Source organism: Haliotis asinina, chromosome 2, assembly GCF_037392515.1.
Source record: "Haliotis asinina isolate JCU_RB_2024 chromosome 2, JCU_Hal_asi_v2, whole genome shotgun sequence".
NCBI classification, from domain to species: Eukaryota; Metazoa; Mollusca; class Gastropoda; order Lepetellida; family Haliotidae; genus Haliotis; species Haliotis asinina.
In genome coordinates this window covers 76,702,931-76,724,839 of record NC_090281.1, presented here as the reverse complement: position 1 = coordinate 76,724,839, position 21,909 = coordinate 76,702,931, and the positions used below count along the sequence as shown (strand labels likewise).

The window sequence follows — 21,909 nt, the reverse complement described above, 5'->3', positions numbered from 1 at the left end:
ATTAATGTACTTGAATCTATATTTAATGAGAAAGTTGCAAAATATGACATGCTCATGGAAACATATGGAGGGACGTAAAAGTACGAGTGCCCCTCTATTCTCTGAGTGAAATTCAGGAACACTTTCTCGTTAATGTGTTCCCTTATTAGCTCCTGTCAGTATGTGTTCCGTTATTGTAATTAATTTGTCCGTAATATAGGAGGGGTTAATCTTTATCCCTAAATCTGTTAAATGTCCAAATTTCTTTCCTACTGCATGTGCTCAAACACATAAATAAACATCGACGGTGAAAGCACTAATGAAACACCATGGATGATGATTAGGAAAGATTGTGTGGAATCATGTGATAGTGACTTCAACAAATTACTTCCTTGTATTTTTCCAATACCTAATATAGGACATGTATATATTTACATATTTCCGATTGAATAATAACGGCTTATTAGAAACGGGGAACCATAGAAATACAGTATGTTTGAAATAACCAACTAGTTGTCGACTGACCTACTATCGTAAGACTATTGTAATCATTTAATCAGGTTCAAATCTCAGTTCATTTAGCTGTCAGTCAAAACTGGACTTTTTCTCTATACAATTTGTCTCTTAAGTAGCAAATGTTATAATTCTGAAACATTTGTTACGTTCGGAATTATGCGACGATATTCAATGGTATCTGTTATCTTCATGAAAATAACGGCGTGGTTGTGAATGTTCTGTCCCGGACCTGAGTTGACCTCACAATGCCTGATACATTTGCTAATCAAAGGTACGATGCCAACATACTGTCAGTACATTGTAAGCCAAAAATGAAGATAGCAGCACGATTGATCGTATATATTTGTCAATTACTCTGATTACCTCTAGCTAATCGAGTTTGATTAGTAAGCTAACAGAGAGAACTGGTTATATTGCAATTCTTTTATTGACGTATACTGTATATCTTTGCACATACATGATATGGACAAAGCAAACGTTATTTCAGGAGAAAGTGCAAATGTATGACACACAATGCCATGTAGAAAGTGGTCAAACACTAAATATACTATTATGAGACGGCACTTTCTCTGTATTCATGGTTTACTGTCGTGGGGGCCAATTAACGGCGGCTGCTGAGTGGGTTAGATCGCTAAACTGAGCCATCGATTCCCATATGGAACTAAGTTGAAACAAAAAAGTACAAGGATCGCTACTTTAGTTTCAAGGATTATATTTTGAGGCTCTCTGAAACAGATTTCCACGGCTGTGTGTTTGTCCACAGCTTCATAAACTGCCATCGGCAGTGTAAAACCAGGGACAAGAACCAGAGACATGGGACCAGAAGCAGTTGGGACTTCATTCCAAAGGCCAGGTATCAGGGATATAAGACCAGGACCGGAAACCGAGGATCGGGGACAAGAAGAAGCACGGACCTGATTTAATGGTCGCGTATCAGGGACCCAAAACCAGGGTCCAGAACAGGGAAAAAGGGACCTGAAGCAGTAAGGACCTGATTCAATAGCCGTGTATCAGGGACATAGGAGCAGAACCAGACGCTGGACACCGGAAGCAGTAGGGACCTGCTTCCAAAGGCCGGGTATCAAGGTACCAAGGCCAGGGACCATAGTCATGCCGGGGACCAAAAGCAGTGAGTACCTGTTTCCAATGGTCTGGTATCATTGACCCAAGAACAGGGACCAGAACCAGGAACCGTGGAACAGCGACAAGGATCAGTGGGGACCTTATTCCAAATGCCGGGTATCAGAGTAGTAAGTATCAGACCATAACCAGGAACCGGGGACCAGCAGTAGTAGGGACCAGACTTCAAGGTCCGGATATCAGGGCACCAAGGCCTCAGACCATAACCAGAACATATGAGCCAGAAAGCGGAGACGCTAAATCGGAGAACAAGGGACAAAGGACCGGACGCGGAAACCAGGGACTAGAACGAATAGCCGTAGGTCGGTGACCAAGGACGGGATTTAGAACCAGAGACTCCTGTGGATCAGAGACCAAACCGGCAATCGGAAACCAGGCCTAGGGACTAAAGGTCAGAGACCACAGGACATTGAAAACCTGAACGACGAGAAGAGTACTTAAACATACAACTTGTTTATTACTGATATCAACAACGGTGTAGTTGCAATGAATCGGAACGTGGCTGGTGCCGGTAATAACGAAGATATATATCCACAGAACTCTACTCCTTGTTCATGACACCAACCTCTTAACGCCACTCACAGAATTTGTTGTTTGAAAACCTAATAGTATGTTGTTTTCTTGCAAAGCCCACGTTTATCACAAGGCCGAAGTCATCGATACTTCCGGTATTGGTATTGTAGTTCTTTCGGCATGAGGTGTAGCTCAATAACTATCTGTAGTTCTTCAGGACTGAATCTGTTGAGACCCAGTGAGATACTAGCAGAAGAATATTCTGGTTTGGTTCTACTCCTCTTCAACAAAAACAACAACATATACTATCACGGCTACTGCTACTGCTATTATTCTTATTATCATCATTTCAACCAGCACTACGATCTCCTACTTTTCTTGTCTCCTAATATATCAGCAAGTAGTTAAATGGCTAATTGATACAACTCCATCATTCCGAGGTGTTGTGTTTCACAATTCCAACCTTTACAGTCATATATAAATTTGATCAACGAAATTCAGTACTTATAGTCAGCTAGTCAGACGATTTTATTATTAATCTCCAATTCAACAATCAATACACTGATATGAAACCTTCTGAAAACATTTCAGAACCTTACATTACATTTGATCAAATACAGTCCCACCGAACCAAACAACTCAATTACTGTTGAGATCATAACATCAGGCGCTGTATCTTTTCCTCCAAGTACAACAACGTCTTCACTTCATTTTATGACTAATCAGTTCTAGTCATTTCGTGGCTTCTGTTTGTCCAATCGTAAGATTTCGTACTTTGGGTCCGGTTCTTCGGCGGGCCTATTTGAGCCTTAAAACACCAATGTATTTCATAAATATTCTGCTATATACTGTAGCTAGTATCTTCTTTCACACGAGATCAGAGAGCTGCTTAACGCTATCAGCTCCAATCTAAGTTAAGATACAAATTGAAAATTGATACACCTTTCACGTATCTAATAACGACTCATAAATCTTAAATATGACCCTCTTATGGCCCTAGGTTCGTTTATTTATGTCACCGAGGTATTGATAGGTGCTTGAAACGAGAAACTGACAGTTGATTGGAACAGATTGACATTTGGAATTAATTACAATCGGCTAGACATGATATTTTATTGCTATGTTATGAATTGGATATGATATTGACGAAAACAGGTGTGAGCTATTGCGGAATTTCTGTCTCATCGTCTGACGTTAATATCTACGGCCAATCAAACGTCATCTCTGACTAGTATGTGTCTACGGAAGATTATCAGGGCCACAGTGAAAAGGTTTTTGAGTCTCGTTATCTCCTACGTAGGAGATCATAAGACCTCGAAGGTGACAGTAAGTCCTACATAGGTGACAGTAAGTCCTACGTAGGAGATAGTAAGTCCTAAGTAGCAGACAGTATGTCCTACGTAGGCGATAGTGACACCTAAACAGTTTCACTGTGGTCCAACTACGCTTCTGTATGTGTCCAAGTCATGTGTTGTAATGGATTATTTTTATATGACTATTTAATGGACACTTTAGGGTTTCAATGCATGGAAGAGACTTTAGAATAATTGTTCAAAGTACACGCAAACACATCTTAACACACGCACAACGAATGCATTCTATTTAAAGACTTGACAAAAAGGGTTACGTTTCTTATGTTGCTCAGTATATAAGGGAAATATAACGGTGTCATTCGTTCAATGTTTCATTTGCCAAATTTGGTGACGCAATCTTCCACACACAAAGCTCCTAAATGTAAATTTAAATGTAGGAGTAGCATAATGACTTCATTTGGATATTTGACTGATGCTACAACAAATATCGGCAACTTTAGTTGTCCTCCATTACATTATAAAGTTTCATTCATTGAAACATGTCAATATTCAGTCTTCTCCACGTTCGTTTCTTTGAGTTTGTAAGATTCCCTGGCTGTTGCGAAAACAAACTGTTCGTTCTTAATATCATTATGGGAAAGAAAGATGGAGAGCGGTTAGGTTTGTTTTGTCCGCATGCACAGGGTAATGAATGAATGAGTGAGTGAATTTTGTTTTACGTCGCTTTTAGCAATATTCCAACAATATCACAGCGGGGGACACCAGGAAATGGGCTTAACAGGGGTGATGAATGGTGGACATAGATGACAAGATGGATGTCTTCAGCTTTTCAGCTTTTATGTCGGGAAGCCTTCACCTCCAGCGTGTTACGTCCACATTCCAAATCGGTTAAGATACAGTCGACATTTCCACATCAGTGGTGTAAATAGGTGTTCGATGTAATTTAATACCATAGGTTCCAGTGTGTTTCTCAGGGGAACATTTGACTTTGACTGTATGAGTGTGTGACAAGTACTATCAGTGTCACGCGTTTTCGTTTACAACTGATATCACCATTCCCTTGTGGTGATACATAGGCACATCTTAGAATATGGTCCACCTTGTATAGGTTATGTAGTTTGCATATATTTCTCATGATCATTTAAGAGTACCAAATGTTATATTTGGGATTCCAGTATGTATATCATTGAATCCGATTCAAATTAATTTTCTGTTTGACTACCAAACTGCCCTACATATCAGAATTTCATGGGCAATCAGTTGTGCTATGCAATCACATACATGCTTAATCACGTGATTAAGTCAGAATTAAGCAGCTGCTATCTGGTAATTATTACATATTACCAAGTGGTAATTGTATATAATTGCATGGGTGCTGGGTGTTCCTTCTGGTAATTATTGTATATTTGAGAAGTCACTATCGATGTGTATGTCCATGCTCAGCCATCATGTTATTATCGTAAACGGTATTTGCTTTGTAATATATGCTCCTGGGCCGATTGCAATGCAGTTATGTGTTAGTATGGCTGTCATTTCTTGAAGTAAATGCAGGTTTGATAATTATGGCTTGTCATTAGTACAGCTGACATTTTGTTTGTGTTTGATATGTGTGGGAAAATTGAGGTACGAAATGTGACACATGTCTTACCTGAAATTCCCTCGTACGACCACCAGTCTTCCCATATAGATGTGTCTGTGGAGAAACAAAACAGAGTTATTAAGTGCATACAGGTAGTGCATCTGTCAGTTGTGCATTCTGCAAATTCCTAACAATTAATTAAAATTCAAATATAATCTCTCCTATGTTCATATCCGTTCTCAAACATCGTTAGGTAGCCTAATTTTAATTATTAGTTGGTCACGCTAACGACTCGGGTTCGATTCTTCACATGGGTGTAATGTTTGAAGCCCAATTCTCGTGTTCCCTACTGTGATATTGCAGCAGAATTGCTGAAAATGGCGTAAAACTGAACTTACTCACAGCCCTATGTTGCTGTCATACTGTGTTTTAGAATCAAGTTCTCTCAATGTATGTGAGTCCCCAAATACAAACTGACAAAATGATATCTCGGTGCCTGTCTGGCGTGAGGCGCGTTTCTCATGTCTTTCAACAATTATCTAAGACCGGCGAAATCCGGGTTAAAACTGGTCTTTGGGAATCCATGCTTGTCATAAAAGGCGACTAACACGATCGGGTGGTCAAGCTCTCTGACCTGATTGACACGTGTCATCGTAACCTAATTGCGTAGATCGGTGCTCATGCTGTTTATCACTTATTGTCTGGTCCACACTCGATTATTTACATACCGTCACCCTATACTTGGAATATTCCTGAGCGATAAATCATAACTTTGTGTCATGATCACTACCAATGTTTGCTGTATACTGGACAAAAATAGTTAGGCATATATGTGAATTTTGAAATTATTAATAATGACCCTTGTAGTCTTTGACACACTGATAAAATGTCAATCTTAACCTATTTTATCTCTGACCTATTTTGTCCTTGGAAGCAAGGGTGATAAACGTATTTTATATGTTTAACTCATTAAAGGAAACTCAAACGTATATAACAATATATAAACGAACCCCCTAACGATAGACAATAGACTATAACTAAAGCATGGCTATAAATGTATAACACTGACGATGGATATCGTTATCAGTCTAAATTGTCCAATAAAACGAATCTCAGTCTGATAAAAAGGCTGTGAACATTGCATGGATAGATATCTAAAATAAAGGATACACCAGTGTTCGCGACCAGGGCAATTAAAAAACGTTCATGAAAGAGATAAACTTCCCTTTTGGAATAAAAGGCAAAAAAATGTATGAATGGACCTCTGAAAATATGCGATGGCGTAATGTGAAAGTATGTCTTGCATAGCCGCCATTTTATCTAAGAAATTATGTACAATATACTTAAAGATACCTTGATTTCTCAATGCAGGAACGTGACATTACTATTTGAGGAAAAGTTTGCCCGGTTCAACTTGATAAACGCGATTCATCCACTTTCTTAACAGTTCTTTACAGTCATGCACGCTTTTTAGTTCCTGTAAGAAGTTGGACAATGATGAAGCCATCATATTGTAAGCTGAGCGTTCTTGAATGATAAATGCTGTCTCAAAAGACATTTTATGCATGTTCTCCGTGCTGTGGTATTCAAGGGAGACTACTTGCGTTGATAACGAGGTTCGTACAATATATCACATGATTTAGACGGGAGACGGTACAGGGTAATGATCACACATTATATAACCCCTATGCCTGGGAGATATTTAACAAGAGTGACCTTTAAAAATCACGTTGGGGGATGATGGATAATGTAAGTGGCACTTGTTTTGGGGGTGCTCAGTAATATATAGGCAGCATGTTGTGATGGGAGTAGCCAGTGTACATATGTAATAATAGATAATTTCTGCAGACTATATTTTGCAGATACTGCCATTTAAGATTTGGAGATATATAGAGGTAACGAAAGAAAGCTGGGTTTACACGATCCAACTGTAACTGTACTTTGTGTAAATAATTACATATTTTGTGTACGCAACTTTGTCTACACATTACATTGTCACATGATATTTAGATGGTTCGAAAACATATTAGACAGTCGAATGTCGGTACAGACATGTTGAACTAACATTAGTTTCGAAATAAAGTTCAGTCCCTACGAATTCATTCGAAGTAAAGATGTCGAGTTATTCTATGTTGCACACAACCACAAAATGATGTCTGGAGGAGGAATACGATGAGATCAACCTTTATTTCGAAACAAGTACGGCACATCTACGTTTGGGATAAAGATACATATTACTGTTATTCTGTCACTGAAGGGACGATGGGGTAGCCTAGTGGTTAAAGCGTTCGCTCGTCACGCCGAAAAGCCGGGTTCGATTCCCCACATGGGTACAATGTGTGAAGCATATTTCTGGTGTCCCTGCCTTGTTATTGCCGGAATATTGCTAAAAGCGACGTAAAACTCACTCGTTCAGTCTATCATAGTGTGGCGATACAATATTTGCAGCTGTAACCAACACGGCCAGAAGCTTACATGGCCCATTGGTACCATCTGTGACTTGCTGCCAACTAGGTCTTTGTAATTATACCTCTCTCCACACGTCCCTGTGACAGCCGAGTATAATACGATTACTAATCTATATTTAACGCCCAGTATTACTGGACTTCTCTGCCCCTACGTCTATTGATCATGTATGGATCGCCTTCACCGATAGGTGGCGCCCAAGGTCATCCTTATTACTGTCAGCTCCCTCTAGTGCCATCCTGTGATGTATTAACAGCGTCAGATCACTGAGGTGTAGAAATGAGTATCTCGTCCGTCATCGAGCGTGATGAAATTTGTCACCTTTGATTCAGGGTGTGATTTGGAGTTATCAATTAATTATTGGTATGGTTATTAACTACCCATTTACTATCGTAATTACGACTGAAGATGAAATACACCATTACAGGAATAATAAAATCTTCCTCGCAGCGATTTGAATATGATATTACGTGTGACCTTAAAACGCAATACGAAAATTTAAGATTTAATATCTAATAATATGGTAACATTAAATATTGATTTTGTGATATCAACATGTTTGCATACCTGGTAGATAATCTATCTTCTACCACCTATAGCCCTCATTTTGTATTACACGTTCGGTAAATACTTCGGCCTATGATATAAGTATTCTTCAACGAGCTGGTTTGGACACTTCAAATCGATTGCGTTTGAGAATGGTTTCGAAATGTTTTACTTACAATCGTGCCATATTTAAGTTGACTTCAGCATGAACACGACACAATGGTAAATGACTCGTTGAAAGTCAAAACTGATATAGAAAAGTTGGAATAATATGTCGACTTGTCTCTCGTTCGAGTTATGCAGGGTGTCAATGCCAGACCATTACACTAATGATAATTCTGCAGACACAAAGTTTCAAACTAGTAGACGCGAAATATCGACTGAATGAAGGTGGTCCCTATGAAGCATCATGGTGTACAAAACAGTTTCCTTCAGCATTCGATTGGGTTGAATTTTATATAGAAAACAGGGTACAAAACGAGACCTCTATAGGAGAACATTACTTTTCTTGGCATCAATGGCCCGATGTAATAAGATTGATGCTATAACGTCCTATATAGTGGTCTTTTCACGCCTAACGACCCTCCTTTGAGACGCCCTGTTGGTTAGGCCCTAAACTTGGGACGAAAAAGACTTCTGTCACGGAATTCTGCCAAGTGGCATAAACCTGGTAAATATTCTATCAATTACCACTTCAAAGCCATTCATGGCTCCTCGACCAAATTTCAATAGACTTACTGTGGCCCTTGGGAAATTAACACCCTTCGACGGCCCCGTTTTATCGGATCAGGCTAACTTGACTATGAGATTTATTTTTATGCGATGACAGGGGATTTAGATGGGACGAAAAAATCGTAATGATTAAACAGAAGTGATCAAAGTTGTTGAAACTGTCTTGACATCGAGAGGACCATTTGCAGGGTATGAAGTGGGTGAAGACAAGCGTTCAATACGCAAACTGCCGGTCATCGCGTTGATGCAAGATCAGAAAGGTGTTGAACTCGTCTCCATTTCCCTAATGGGTCGTCATCACTGGCTGTATTTTCTGAATGCTTCCATCATGAGAAATAGGAGACATTGCAGGATGTCTTTAAGATGCAGTGGAGATGGTTTGATCTGAGGAAGTAGTGTGGGAGATTGAAATGGGGATACATTTGTTCTTTGTGGCATTTCTGAAATCAGGACGGGGTATGTATTGGAGCATTAGTACTACTGGTACAACGGTGACAGTTCTATTTGTCTCCGAGTTGGATAGAGGCAGTGTTAACTCCATAGAAGCACATGCCGGTTTTGGTGTATGTGAAGTTGAATACACAAAGGCATTGACGCATGTCTTGGGGCCTGAATCAGTCTGTGTGTATATTTCGATCAGTGTTAGCGATCAGGTTTGCAGGTGTATGCCTTGACGCCAGCGATCGTAGGTTTTGGTGCCTGTATTGAGTCTTGAGATCAGAGCGTGTGTGCATATATTGACGCCCGCGATGTAGGTGTATGTCTTTAAGTCAGAGATCAGAAGTTTTGGTGCACGTCTTGAGGCTTGAGATCAGAGATTGTGTGCATATGTTGACGACTGAGATCAGAGGGGTAAGTGTATGTCCTGAGGTCAGAGGTTTTGGTTCATGTATTGCTATCAGAGAGGTATGGACGTATTTCCTGGAACGAGAGATCAGAGGTTAATACAATGATGCCATAGATTAGAGGCCTTGTATCAAGAAGGTGTAACTCATGAAGAATGGGTGGTTCTAATGTTAGTCTTGAAGAAGACGCGGCTGTGGAGAGGATTATGTTTTGAAGCAGGAGTGGTATTATTATATGTCCTCGAAGCAAGTTTGACCTTAGTGTGTCTGCAGGCAGGGCTTTTGGCTGGCAGTTCTTGAAGTGCAGTTATATCAGACATTGACGGTGTTGGATATAACGTCGGCCTGAATGAGACGTGTTGCGACTTTACAGACCGTGGAAGTTGTACCATACTTCTGAGACGTAGGTTGGGTTCAGTTTAACTGAAGCTTGAGTGATGATACATAATTAGTAAATTGTTTAGGATTGATGTCTGTATCTGTGTTATACCTTCTCTTTCTCCTTAATGAGTTAAAACATAAAAAGGAAAAAAGAAAAGAAAACACAACCTTCTGTGATATCCTTGATCTTAAGTGCTCTGAAGTAACGCACTAACCTAGAAATTGTATTTGCTACACAGAAAAACACGTTGCCGCGCTTTCCTTCCTTTGAAATATTGTAACGGCTGGCATCGTTTGTTATCTGCCTTATCGCCCTAACGATGAGGACACTGATGTGATATCATCAAGCAACAACTCAAGTACTCTAACTGTACCTTTGAAGTGGTTTGGACGGAAGAAGTTGATTATGTTCAAAGGAACTGAAGATCAGAGATTAATTAGATTTGCCTAATATCGCTCACTGTTCAGTAAAAATAGGACTTACAAGAAGAAAAGTTCATACACTTTTCATTATGTGTTTATCCCTTGCAACAGAGACCGAATCCATTCATTTAATCCTGATTGGGTTACAACGTCCTTCATGCATAATTTGGCGTTAATCACAAATCACATTCATCCGACTGGCCTTAGCCTTCGGAGGAGCCTTGTTTAAATGACCCTCTCATCTCGGATTAGCCAGGGCTGATTAGTGGAGTGTATAATGGTCTCTAACCATATACCTCACTCTCAGCAGCTCCATCACCCAAGGCCGTAGAGACGAGACAGACTTGGGGCAGTCGGGTACCTTTGTATTAGGTTAGGACGGCCCTAATACATACGCCAATCTCTTCAGCTGCTTCTCAAGGCGTGATGTCCAGCCGGGCTACTGGATCAATCCTCGCCGTACACATACACACTCGGATGCCATCTTGATTGAAACCAACGTCTATAAAACGGAACTATTCCGTCCGATCCATATTTTTCTGTCCGTTACATAGCTGTTTGTCCAGATATGTATGGCTTAGGTCCGTGCTGATGTGCATGTGACGGGAAAACGCCACAGTAAATTGGCTCTGCGGCAATTTGCACCGGAATACAAAACCTAATTTGCGCTTAAGAGGAGGCATAATTTGTAAGCAAAGAAGGCTTGTGAAGATAACGCAGAGCCAGGTGCGATTTATGACTGTGATTTGGAACAAACGTAAACCCTCCTGTTTGCAAAAACAGTACGAACTATCCGTTGAGATAAGTTAAACGAGTGGTCATTTCGTTTCGATAAGCGTCACTTCGAGCCGTTAATGCGGTCGGTTCTTCTGCCAAGTTTTCGCTTGTGTAGATTAATGGTGGAAAAACAGCGTGAATAGTTCCGTACGGACCTGACAAGGGTGATCTGTCGTCTGTGAGACGGCAAATGGAAAACAGACACTTCCCTCATGGGACAATGTCGCTTCCGGTGAGATGTACTTTGAAGGCAGACAAAAGATCGACCTTCAAGACATTGGTAACCCGTGGCTTCCCCAGCTGATTACATCACGTCTCCACCTGAGATTTATCGAGACGTATCGTAGACATGTCCGAATGGGTTATGTTATAAGAAGAGGAAGCCATTCATCGTAACTGAGAGACTTTCGGGATAATTGAAAACACTGCCTGTTTGCTCTTCATTATTCAATAGGAGACATTTTGGTACATTTTTCTGATGAGAACAGAGACATTCCGACTATCGAGTCACCATGAATTATATGGATATAACGAATAACGGATATAGATAATGCCCCTTGATGTACAAATGCTAACAGACGACAGTGGATAAGGTTGTGGATCTCGAACAGTCTGCTCAAGCCACCACGCATCGGCAGACACAAAAGTACGGTTTGTACGAAATGTAAGGGATCACTAATTAGTTGTAAGCATTTCGACTAAAATGTAGAGCAAGTGGCTTGGGTTCGTGTTAAGCGTGTTTGTTGTAAACCAAATACTATACCGTTCTGTGGGACGTTCGCTCGCGTACTCCACTCACCGACTCGGATGTAATCTAACTTCCTCAGACACAACGGACGTTTCCGCTTTTTACTTATCGTCTTGGTTTATTTCCTTGCAAGGGCTTCTTTATTGGGGCATAAAAATAACGCAAAAACACGTTAAAAAGTTGAGCTTTACCTCGTCAAGTTTAAAGAATTAATGACGACACATACATAAAAAATTATTTCTACAAACGTTAAATTTTTTAGAACTTTTCAACATTTAACGCATTATCGTTCTTTCAGTAATCTCTTTACTGAAGTACAGAAGTACATAGTTAAATCGCTAAAAGGTAAGATGCGCTTAAAGGACGCATAGAAAATCCAAAATGAATGCCATATGTATCTACCTGTTTAATTTGATCAATTATATGTCATGTGACCTTTAGGCGGGGTATTTTATAAGATGACATTCATACTCATAATAATAATAATCAGAAAAATGTTTCTCTTGTGTTTGTTTAATGTGTGTCTAGATGCAGTTATGTTCAAGTTTTTATTTCAGCTATTGAGAAACAAACGGGTTATCGCGATCAATATTCTTCACACTTAGTCAGTAATGACTTTGTATGTATGTCAGTATATGATGTCAAAGTACTGTATTGAAACGAGACACACTGTCAGTACAGGACAGTCTTGGGCTATAACCATGAGTCATGCAACGTAAACCTACACAAATGATGTTCATAAACGTGGATATTGTGATCTCATGTACCAATTAATGTATGACGGAAATCATTCAAATTTATTATTCCGAAACAGAATATTATTCTGAAAAATATTATTTTAACTTGTATCTGTTGGCGTTTAAACGGTGGCGTCAAACAAAGACGTTAGGATGGCGAAGAAGAAGTAGAAAAAAAAGAAAAAGAAACCTATTCCAGTTTACCAATTCATACTTTGACCAGTTACCTTTTTCATAACTTGAGCAGTTTAGTTAATGGGGTAAATCGCGATTAGTTGTCGGGTAAATAGCTGGTAATAATTATACTACTCAAAGGGTCTCACAGTCAAAGAAGCGTATTATTTTCCCTTTCACTTAGCCTTGCCTGCAATGCTAAAGCCCTAAAATAAAGCAAGTTCTAGATTTCCGGCTCATATCACTGGTACTCCTTTACAATTTGAAAGGGGCTATTTCTCTCTGTTCAAATTATATATATTCAGAGGCTAACCGGCAGTACACGTGCAACGTAACATGAATTACAGAAAATAATATGGCGGGTTTTGTTCAGAAAACTGGCGAGGTCTTGTTCAGAGAACTGGCGAGGGTAACTCTGTTTTACTGGTTTAGCAGTATACCGAGGTGGTGAAGACGACATGAAGACCTACAAGACACCGATATCTGAGGTCTCCGTCTAAGAAGGGAATTAGAGATGTCCTTCCGTCAGTTCCTCGCTACTTGCTGCATCTTCACCACGACGCCCGCTCACTTACGCGTGGACAACTCAAGCCACGGCTGTGAGACCCGACAGGGATAAGGCTGCATACACATCCCTTATTTGATTGAATCATTCGTGTTACTTATAAATTCGCCTACAGGCACATATTGATGAGTATCATTTGGTTTCTGTAAATACAAGCTGAGGGACCGAGGTGATCGTTACGTTCAGACTGTGCAGCATCACTCGTGTCACACATGCTGTACTTTCCCCTCGAATTTCATGTGTATCGTAAGCCCCCATGCATGTGGATCACCACATATGTCTTCGGAATACCAATGTTAACGCACGAGGCGATGCAATTGCACCGGGATGGGTGGAGGGTACGTCACTAGAATACCAAGTAGAAGACGACGTATGTGGACCGGGTGGTACGTCACAAGAAAGCCATAGTGTATGGTAAGAGACGGTATGCGGATCGGGTGGTACGTCACAAGAAAGCCATAGTGTATGGTAAGAGACGGTATGCGGATCGGGTGGTACGTCACAAGAAAGCCATAGTGTATGGTAAGAGACGGTATGCGGATCGGGTGGTACGTCACAAGAAAGCCATAGTGTATGGTAAGAGACGGTATGCGGATCGGGTGGTACGTCACCAAGCTATCAAGAACGCTATCAAATACACACATAAATGGAATAGCTTCAGGTTGCGTACGGTGCTGCCATCTACATCTTTTTTAAGCACAAATTACCTATTCTCGAAGATCGATCTACGAGAATGCCATACACTTTCTTTTGCTGTACACAAATTGTCTTTCAGTTTTCTTCGTGTTTCTATGGTATATATAATATAATGCAAAATATAAGCAAAGGTTATCATCTCAGAAATATAACACGTCTAATTGAAGCCCAGAATTATGTTTGATTTCGGACCCTGGGCAGTAGAACGAAGATGCTACAAGTAATGTCAGTACTTGAGGAAGTGGTTAGCCTAGTGGCTAAAGCGTTCCCCCGTCACGCCGAAGACTCGGGTTCGATGTTCCCCACATGGGTACAAAGTTTGAAGCTCATGCAGGTGTCCCCAGCCATGATATTGCTATAGCTAAAAGCTCCGTGAAACCATACTCACTCACTCAGTACTTAATCTGTAATGAGCTGGTATTTGATCTGTAGAGGGATCAATGCTAAGTCAGCAAAGCTAAGACACAATTACTTTCTGCAATACATCTTTAACAGGCACATATAGTCAGTAAGTTAACTGTCATGACTGTAGGCCTTCTACAAAAAGAGTAACGGACTCTAGTTTAGAACAAACATCTTCCTTGTGTCTCGAGCAACCATTCGTGTTATACATTAAATATGACAACAGAACATATCAGTTTATAATTACTGCTATTAAATCGTGAAAAAAACCCGCCAAAGTAGAATCTTTCAAATTAAATAAAGCTATGATGGCAAAGTCAAGGCATCAGATGGCGATACAATTATATGTGAAAGAACGGGTCTCCTTGAGATGCAGTAATGGAACGTTTTCAGCTAATGAATAATTCACCTTAGGCTCAGCTCGAAAAATATTATTCAGACTAAAGAAAAATAGTTTTTTTTATCAGACGCACATTTTGAAAAATAAAGGCCCATCCATTTTCCTGATTGCTGTCTTATCTTAGCGTATCTTCAGAGAGTCATCTATGTTTTTTTTTCTCAGGACAGGATAAAGACTTGAGTCAAAGACATGTAATATCCAAATAGATCTAGAAATGTCAAAGGTTGTGATAACCCGTGAACATAGCTATAATAGAAACGTTTTTGTAAGACTTTGTAAGTCCCTAGTCTTCTCCCCCCCCCGACCCCCCACCCCCCCCACACACACTCTCTCTCTCTCACGTACATAAACGCACAGCTATGTTTAAAACTAAACCAGTTTTATATAACAAGTAATTAAGAACTAAAATGAACTATTTTTATTAAGATTACGCCCACTTAACTATCGCCCGTTCCCTCGACAGCTTATAACACGTAGCTGAAGATTGTGGTTTTACGGAGAAATATATAAACCTGTGTCGGTGAAAACATGAATTTAGAAATAATGACCCTTCTGTTTTGGAAATGTACAAAGAAATTTCCTGATTTTTCAAAGGTATGAAGCTATGTTACCTATCATCAAATAGGACCAATCATGCTTTTGGTGCCGGCAAAGTTATGTTTGTATAATACATGTATTGCTTAATATCAGCCGTATGTTTTTGAACAACTACCCCCTAGAAGTGATTTATCAATGTCAGGTTGTGGTGGTCAGGACAATCAAGGAAATCACTCTGCCACCTTAAATGTAATTATTGTTGAATGTTTAATTTACATCTGAGAGACCCTGCAGATTCAGTCTGTACCACTGCAGTCAAACCGGCTAAACTGGTTTGTTTCATACTGCTGTCTCTAGCATACCAATATTGTAACGGGATATCAGGGAATTTAATCACTTCTTATACTGGAAAATGTCAAGTATTGTAGATATCAAGTCTCCTGATACAAAGCATCAACTGGCAGTAACACATCAGTTAGGCAAATGAAGTCAATCACGTTAATTTTTTTTATAAAATTATAACCTTGTGATAGCGTTACAAGCCTTTGGAGCCTCTAAGAACGTAAGGGTGAAAATGCATCCCTGATACTTGTATGAAATAAGTTGCTATGGAATAATCATTTGTTTTTTGCTTCATGTTTACCACCCATCAACATTTGCCCAATTGTTTATTCAGAGAGGTGTGAGATAGCCCGTATCGCCAGAGACCCGGGTTCGATTCCCCGTACAGGAATCCGTATACCCGTATAAGTAGAATTTGTGTTTTCTCCGAGTGGATGTTGCTGGAAAACTGCTGCGAGCAGCGTAACACACACCTTACTCACTGTTTATTAAGAATACATGATCTATTTACCCTCAAATATTCTCGCATGATACATTGCACAAAATACTACATACCCTGTCATGGCTGGTTAATTCTTTTTAGAAATAGATGCACGGATTGAAGTAGATATCCTGGCCATATATATGTTCTTCACAGTACGTCCTCTACACAATACCTTTCGTTTCATATGACTGCTCTTAGATGGTCTGCACCATACATGGTATATTATCTTACCTCACACATTAATGTCGCTTTTGATTGGCTAAGCGCCATTCTATTATTTTCAATGTACATATACCCCGCTTAAAGGCGATGTATTATTTTCAATGCACATCGCTGGGAATTCCGAACTCTTTTGGTGCTTCATGGTAGTACATCTTTATCTCGAATAACATTGAATCACGCATCAAGCACGGAAATTACCGATGTTTTGCGATTAAAAATAGATGGAAGGGAGATAACTCTAAATCTGTTTACATTGTGTCGTCAACAGAAGTGCTTCAAACAGTTCAAAATTAAAATTCAGGTGTTCGGTAAGATAAATACGTTGTTCACTAGTCCCTCGGGACTCATAAACAAACATGAACATGGGCTCATGTACCCTCGAGGTTTGTTTATGCCCATGGCCCCCTCGCGACTAGTGGACAACTTATAGTGTACGTCCTCCGGGCAAAACCACACATACTTCAGATGACTGAGCTAAGATAGTCTGCACGATACGTGTATCATATGATGAGCATGCTAATAACCTGCTAAGACCATCTGGAATATACGTGTTGTACTGTCCGACATAGTAAATAAATCGCCTCAACGTTCTTTACTGTTACCCCATGTTGAATTAAAGGGCACCTTATGTCCTTCGTGTCGTTAACCAACATTATACGAGCTTGATGTATGCTCTGCTGAGTTTGTTAGCATTTTACGTTTTGGATGGGACCGAATAAGGATAAGGCGTCTCTAAATATTATTTGATCTGTTATCTTTATCTGTCGGTTCCTTCTAAGATGGTCTGCATTAGATACCATTCTGTAAGGATGTCCCGGTAATATGATCTGAATCACACACGCCTTTGTTTGTATGGCTTTCTACAATGGTCTGTATCACAGAAAAACTGTTCTGAAAACATAGACCTCGTGCTTCATAATACACATACTCAAAACCCTTATGTTTGGTCGGCTCTTAACTTCACACTATTCAAGGCAGATGCCAATGACCATTACACAATTGAATCTGAACCCTATTCATGTGCTTAACGTCAAGTCATAAAATCATTGCATACTCTCTTACGAAAGGTTACTGAAGATCAGAGATACAAGAGGAACATTACCTTTTTGTTTCATACAACTGTTTTATTAATTGGTAAATCCTAGTTTCACCTGACAATAATCTATTTGGCTTTGCCGGAAGTTTACTTCAAGATCTATATGGACTTGTTGCTACCTAATAATGAAAATGTTGACTGTCGAGTCACACCTTAATACATGCTTGCCGTTAACACAACTTGTGAGATTATTCAGGGGATATGTATTACATGAAATGTATGTTAACACACGTAAAGTCTGTAATTTGGATCCCGTTGTTTATCGCGAGACGTTCTTTGCTTCGTCAGATACTGAATGAGCCCCCTTCCTTCCATTGTCACGTGGACCGCAGCCATGTCCAAAGAACATCCATCTTTTCAGATAAATAAATTAAAACGGATAGGCAGTTCCGTCCGCCGACAACGCTGTATAGGCTCATGTGATACATTTCTCGTACGCTTGGATTTGCAGCGTCTGTAGCCGGCGGAAGGATGTGAGCGTATTTCCGAGGCAATGGGGCCGTCGCGGTTTGTTGTATCACTACACCGTGCCTCAAGGGAGGTGATCCTTTTCACATTTCACCAAACAAATGAAGATTAGACTTGGCAGTATTTCTGTGATTTGGATGAAGTAGACACGCTTGGGCTGGATTAAATCATACGTTTTGACCTAGAACGAACTCATACCAACTAACATTGTTTGTACATTATGTGACGACATCGTCTCATGGTGTGTTGACATTAAACAAATGGTATTGCAAATTGTTACACAACGCATGAATTGTCTTCAAAATGTCGACGGGTTTAAAACTATATATCGCCATCGAAATTGATCTGTTACCGTACTAGGCAGTACTTCTTGTTGGAGAGGTTAGGCTTGATGAGTCGTTACGTCGACGTTAATGTACAACAACGACTTTGTGTTATCACTGTAATTACATTAAGTTGCTCTGAATGAAAGTTTAATGTACCATAAATCATCTTTACAACTCTTGCGTATCATATTTCAAAGAAAGAACAGAAAGCCTGTCATCGACATGTACTCAGGAAACAAAAGAACTAATCAAAACAGTAGTCAGTGGTACATAGATAATGTTTAGTGAGAGGGACCTGGTTGCACTGCTTGCGTGCGTGACTGCCGGAACAATGTAGCGGTTTCGTAATGTTGTCCATGTGTTTGGTTTTTTAGGTTTTTTTTGTTGTTTCTGCTGACAATTAGATAAATAGTCTGTGAAGTTGTTGTTGTCACTGGTGCATAAGAGTAAACTTCAGCATCATGTTTTTTGCAGTTTGCAGAGTTTGCACGTCTGTTTTTAACACGAAAAGTTTTTGCGATCAAATGTTAAGTGGATTGTATAGTCATTATAAACACATGTTATGTTTGGGATTATGCAAAGGGCTTTGTTTTAGGATAATCCGGAATAAGCGAGTGAGCGTGGTTTACATTTTACGACTTTTGTGGTACAATCGAGAGTGGCTTTCTTATCCGGATTTCAATGAGCGTCATGCCACTCTTTCTCAGAAGTTATTTGATCAAGATTACACCATCCAATGCCTCACTACAGTACACCACCATGTGCACTTAAAAGAACCCACGAATCCGTTGGTATATGACCAGATGGTGGCCACACGAATACGTGCAAACACCTACATGCGGGTAAAGCAACGTGCAGTGAACTTACTGTAATGTGTCCCAGTCCACCCAGCTGTGAATGGGTACCTCGTTAGGATGAGAGAGCCTCAATAAACCCGGTGCCTCATGTGGCAGTAGGAGTTGTATACTCCCAGATAGTTGAGATTGAAATCGATGTGCTGTTGAGATTGACATCCAGCGATCGAGGGACAAATACCAGCGCCTTGAGCATGCACTAGTGCGTGGATATGTGCGTTATATAAATATCCTATATCTATCTATATATCTATCACTAAAGCTTTAGCTTTTATGGTAGACATGAGGAGGTTATTTTCCAAATTTGATGCATCAGTGACAAAAGATAATGTCATGATATGCTTTTGGTATACGACCCAAACGGATACCGAAAATATCCGTTGGCTTTATCCTGCCGAGGACACTACCCACTGTTTGATAAAATGCGTTCCCGGGCCAGGCATCATCCCTATTTCATAGGTATTCATAAGCACATGCTCAGTCCATGGTGACAATCACTGGACTGTCTGCTTCAGACTGGTTTTGTCTACAAACACCATGCATACACCTGCAATGCTGCTGAAACAAGTATATGCTGATGATATGGAGACAACTGTACAATCGTCTCTTCTTTTCGCAGAGATTTCGTATAAATCTGCAAAGGTTCTTGTCGCTCTATTTACGCCGCTGTAGAAATATCACATCGGGAGACACCAGAAATGGTCTTCCACACTGGTCCCATGCTGGGAACTAAACCCGGACCTTCAACCCCAAGTGCAAACGCTTTAACCATAGGCGTCTTTCCTAAATCGGGAAATGAAAATTATGTATTAACATTATGTTCAGCCATATCGAACTGACACAGTGATGCGAGAGGGTGTCCTGAATAATATATATACCTTTTTGTGTTGGCTCAGTGAACTACCAAGTTGACGTGTACCATTCATATCCCATGTCTACCTCTAAACGTCAGTGATCAGACAGGGCAATAACAAATGCCATCTTTTAGCACGTCATTTACAGTCTGTGTGTTGAGGACAGGGGAACAATAAGACATACGGCATGTATATAGTTTCACCATGGATTGGTTGTTTCTGGTGATGGTCATGTAAAGACAACCCAAAGTGTGTTCAGATGAGATTTTACCATTACAGACCAATATCATCTTCGGCACACCGGGAAAGTTTGCGTTACAGATGTATATTACGCATTGTTAAATCAAACCTAAAATTGACAATATTGTCGTGCACACGTTCTGTACTTGTTCAAAGGTTGCATCTGTACTCTGTATTTGGAGTTACCAGCTGAAGCTAGTTCAGCGGCATGTGAAATCAAATATTACGAAATAGACACCTTGTAAGAAATAATGGAACATAAATCGATTGAATGAGTGAACTTATTACATGTAACAGAAATCTGTTACCTTATACAATGTACAACAAATTTCCCTCGGGATAATAAAGGATTATCTTAATAGTATCTTATCTTATCTTATCGTATCGAGACATGGACTTTATTTCAGTGAACAGTGGTTACAGTGAACTTAATGGCCACTAAATATAATTCGTTAAAGACGTGGATCGTTCACGCCTTTCGACTGAATCGTACAGCATGTGTCTCTTCGTAATATCCATCAGTTCGTTATAAACGTTTTCGATATATATTCGTGGTTTCTCAGACAAAGATATCTGAACATAGTTTACAGTATAAAAATATTGGTGTGTAAATTTCATGACACTGACAAATTTCAAAATATGCTTTAGCAATTATAGAAACAACTAAATCAACCACCCCCTTCCGGAAAAACAGTCGAGGACGTGGCCTCCTCCACATTGATTTCATGCTAATCCACAACGCGGCCATTGACACAGGGTCTATAATTCGTCATGTTTACGCGCGAATTCGAAGATGGCGGAAGGTAAATGGTTCGCGGGGAGATAACCCAGGGCGTGGATAATCTGAAAAGACAAATTCCCAAACACTACGGACTACAGGCCAGATTCATCCATCAACTATATAGATCTAATTCAGGACAGTCATGTCCACAAACACGGAAAATCCCATTCAGATCTACAAGAAAACCCTAACTCATTGAATCTGCAGAGAGGTCAATGAAACCCTCCTACATCTAGAAGTAATGGCTCTATCTAGACGAAACACAATATGATGGTGTAGATAGGACAGTGACCCTCCAGTCCTAGATGAGATCCGTCAACCCCACTTGATCAATGTCCAATGGTTCCTGATAACCTCGTATGTCCAAGACACCTAGGAAGATTAGCAAGTTCCGACACTCACGTGTTAGTGATGGGTATTTGTTGAAAGGTTTGTTTCATAGTATACTAATCGGCATCGAGACAGCACCCACGCGGTCTGTCAAACAAGAGTTACCGCGTTTGGCTAATGAAGATTTGGCGTTGTCACTTGGCGTCATGTGAAGGTTGTAGTGACATGCAAATTCACAAACACAACTTTTTTATAGCCCACATTTCGACATTTTTCGTTCTCAACGGCAGTAGAATATGTGTCGAATGAAGAAGTGTCCGCTGTAAATCCATAAAAATGTGATTGTTGATAACCTTTTAGTTCCAACCATTATTTTCATGGCAGTGAGTTGATAGACTGAACCACAAAACTACAGTCTTGTATTCATACGTATTCTCTCGTTC

General features: G+C 40.0%; 1 protein-coding gene across 1 annotated transcript in view; it reads right to left on the bottom strand.

Annotated features, from left to right (window-relative positions):
- LOC137274349 (carbonic anhydrase-related protein 10-like) overlaps window positions 1-21,909 on the bottom strand; it is a 105,917-nt gene that overhangs the window by 39,624 nt on the left and 44,384 nt on the right. Inside the window, exon 2 of the mRNA XM_067807500.1 lies at window positions 5,110-5,154. Coding sequence (XP_067663601.1) covers window positions 5,110-5,154 — 45 coding nt within the window. The remainder of the gene's footprint in view (window positions 1-5,109; window positions 5,155-21,909) is intronic.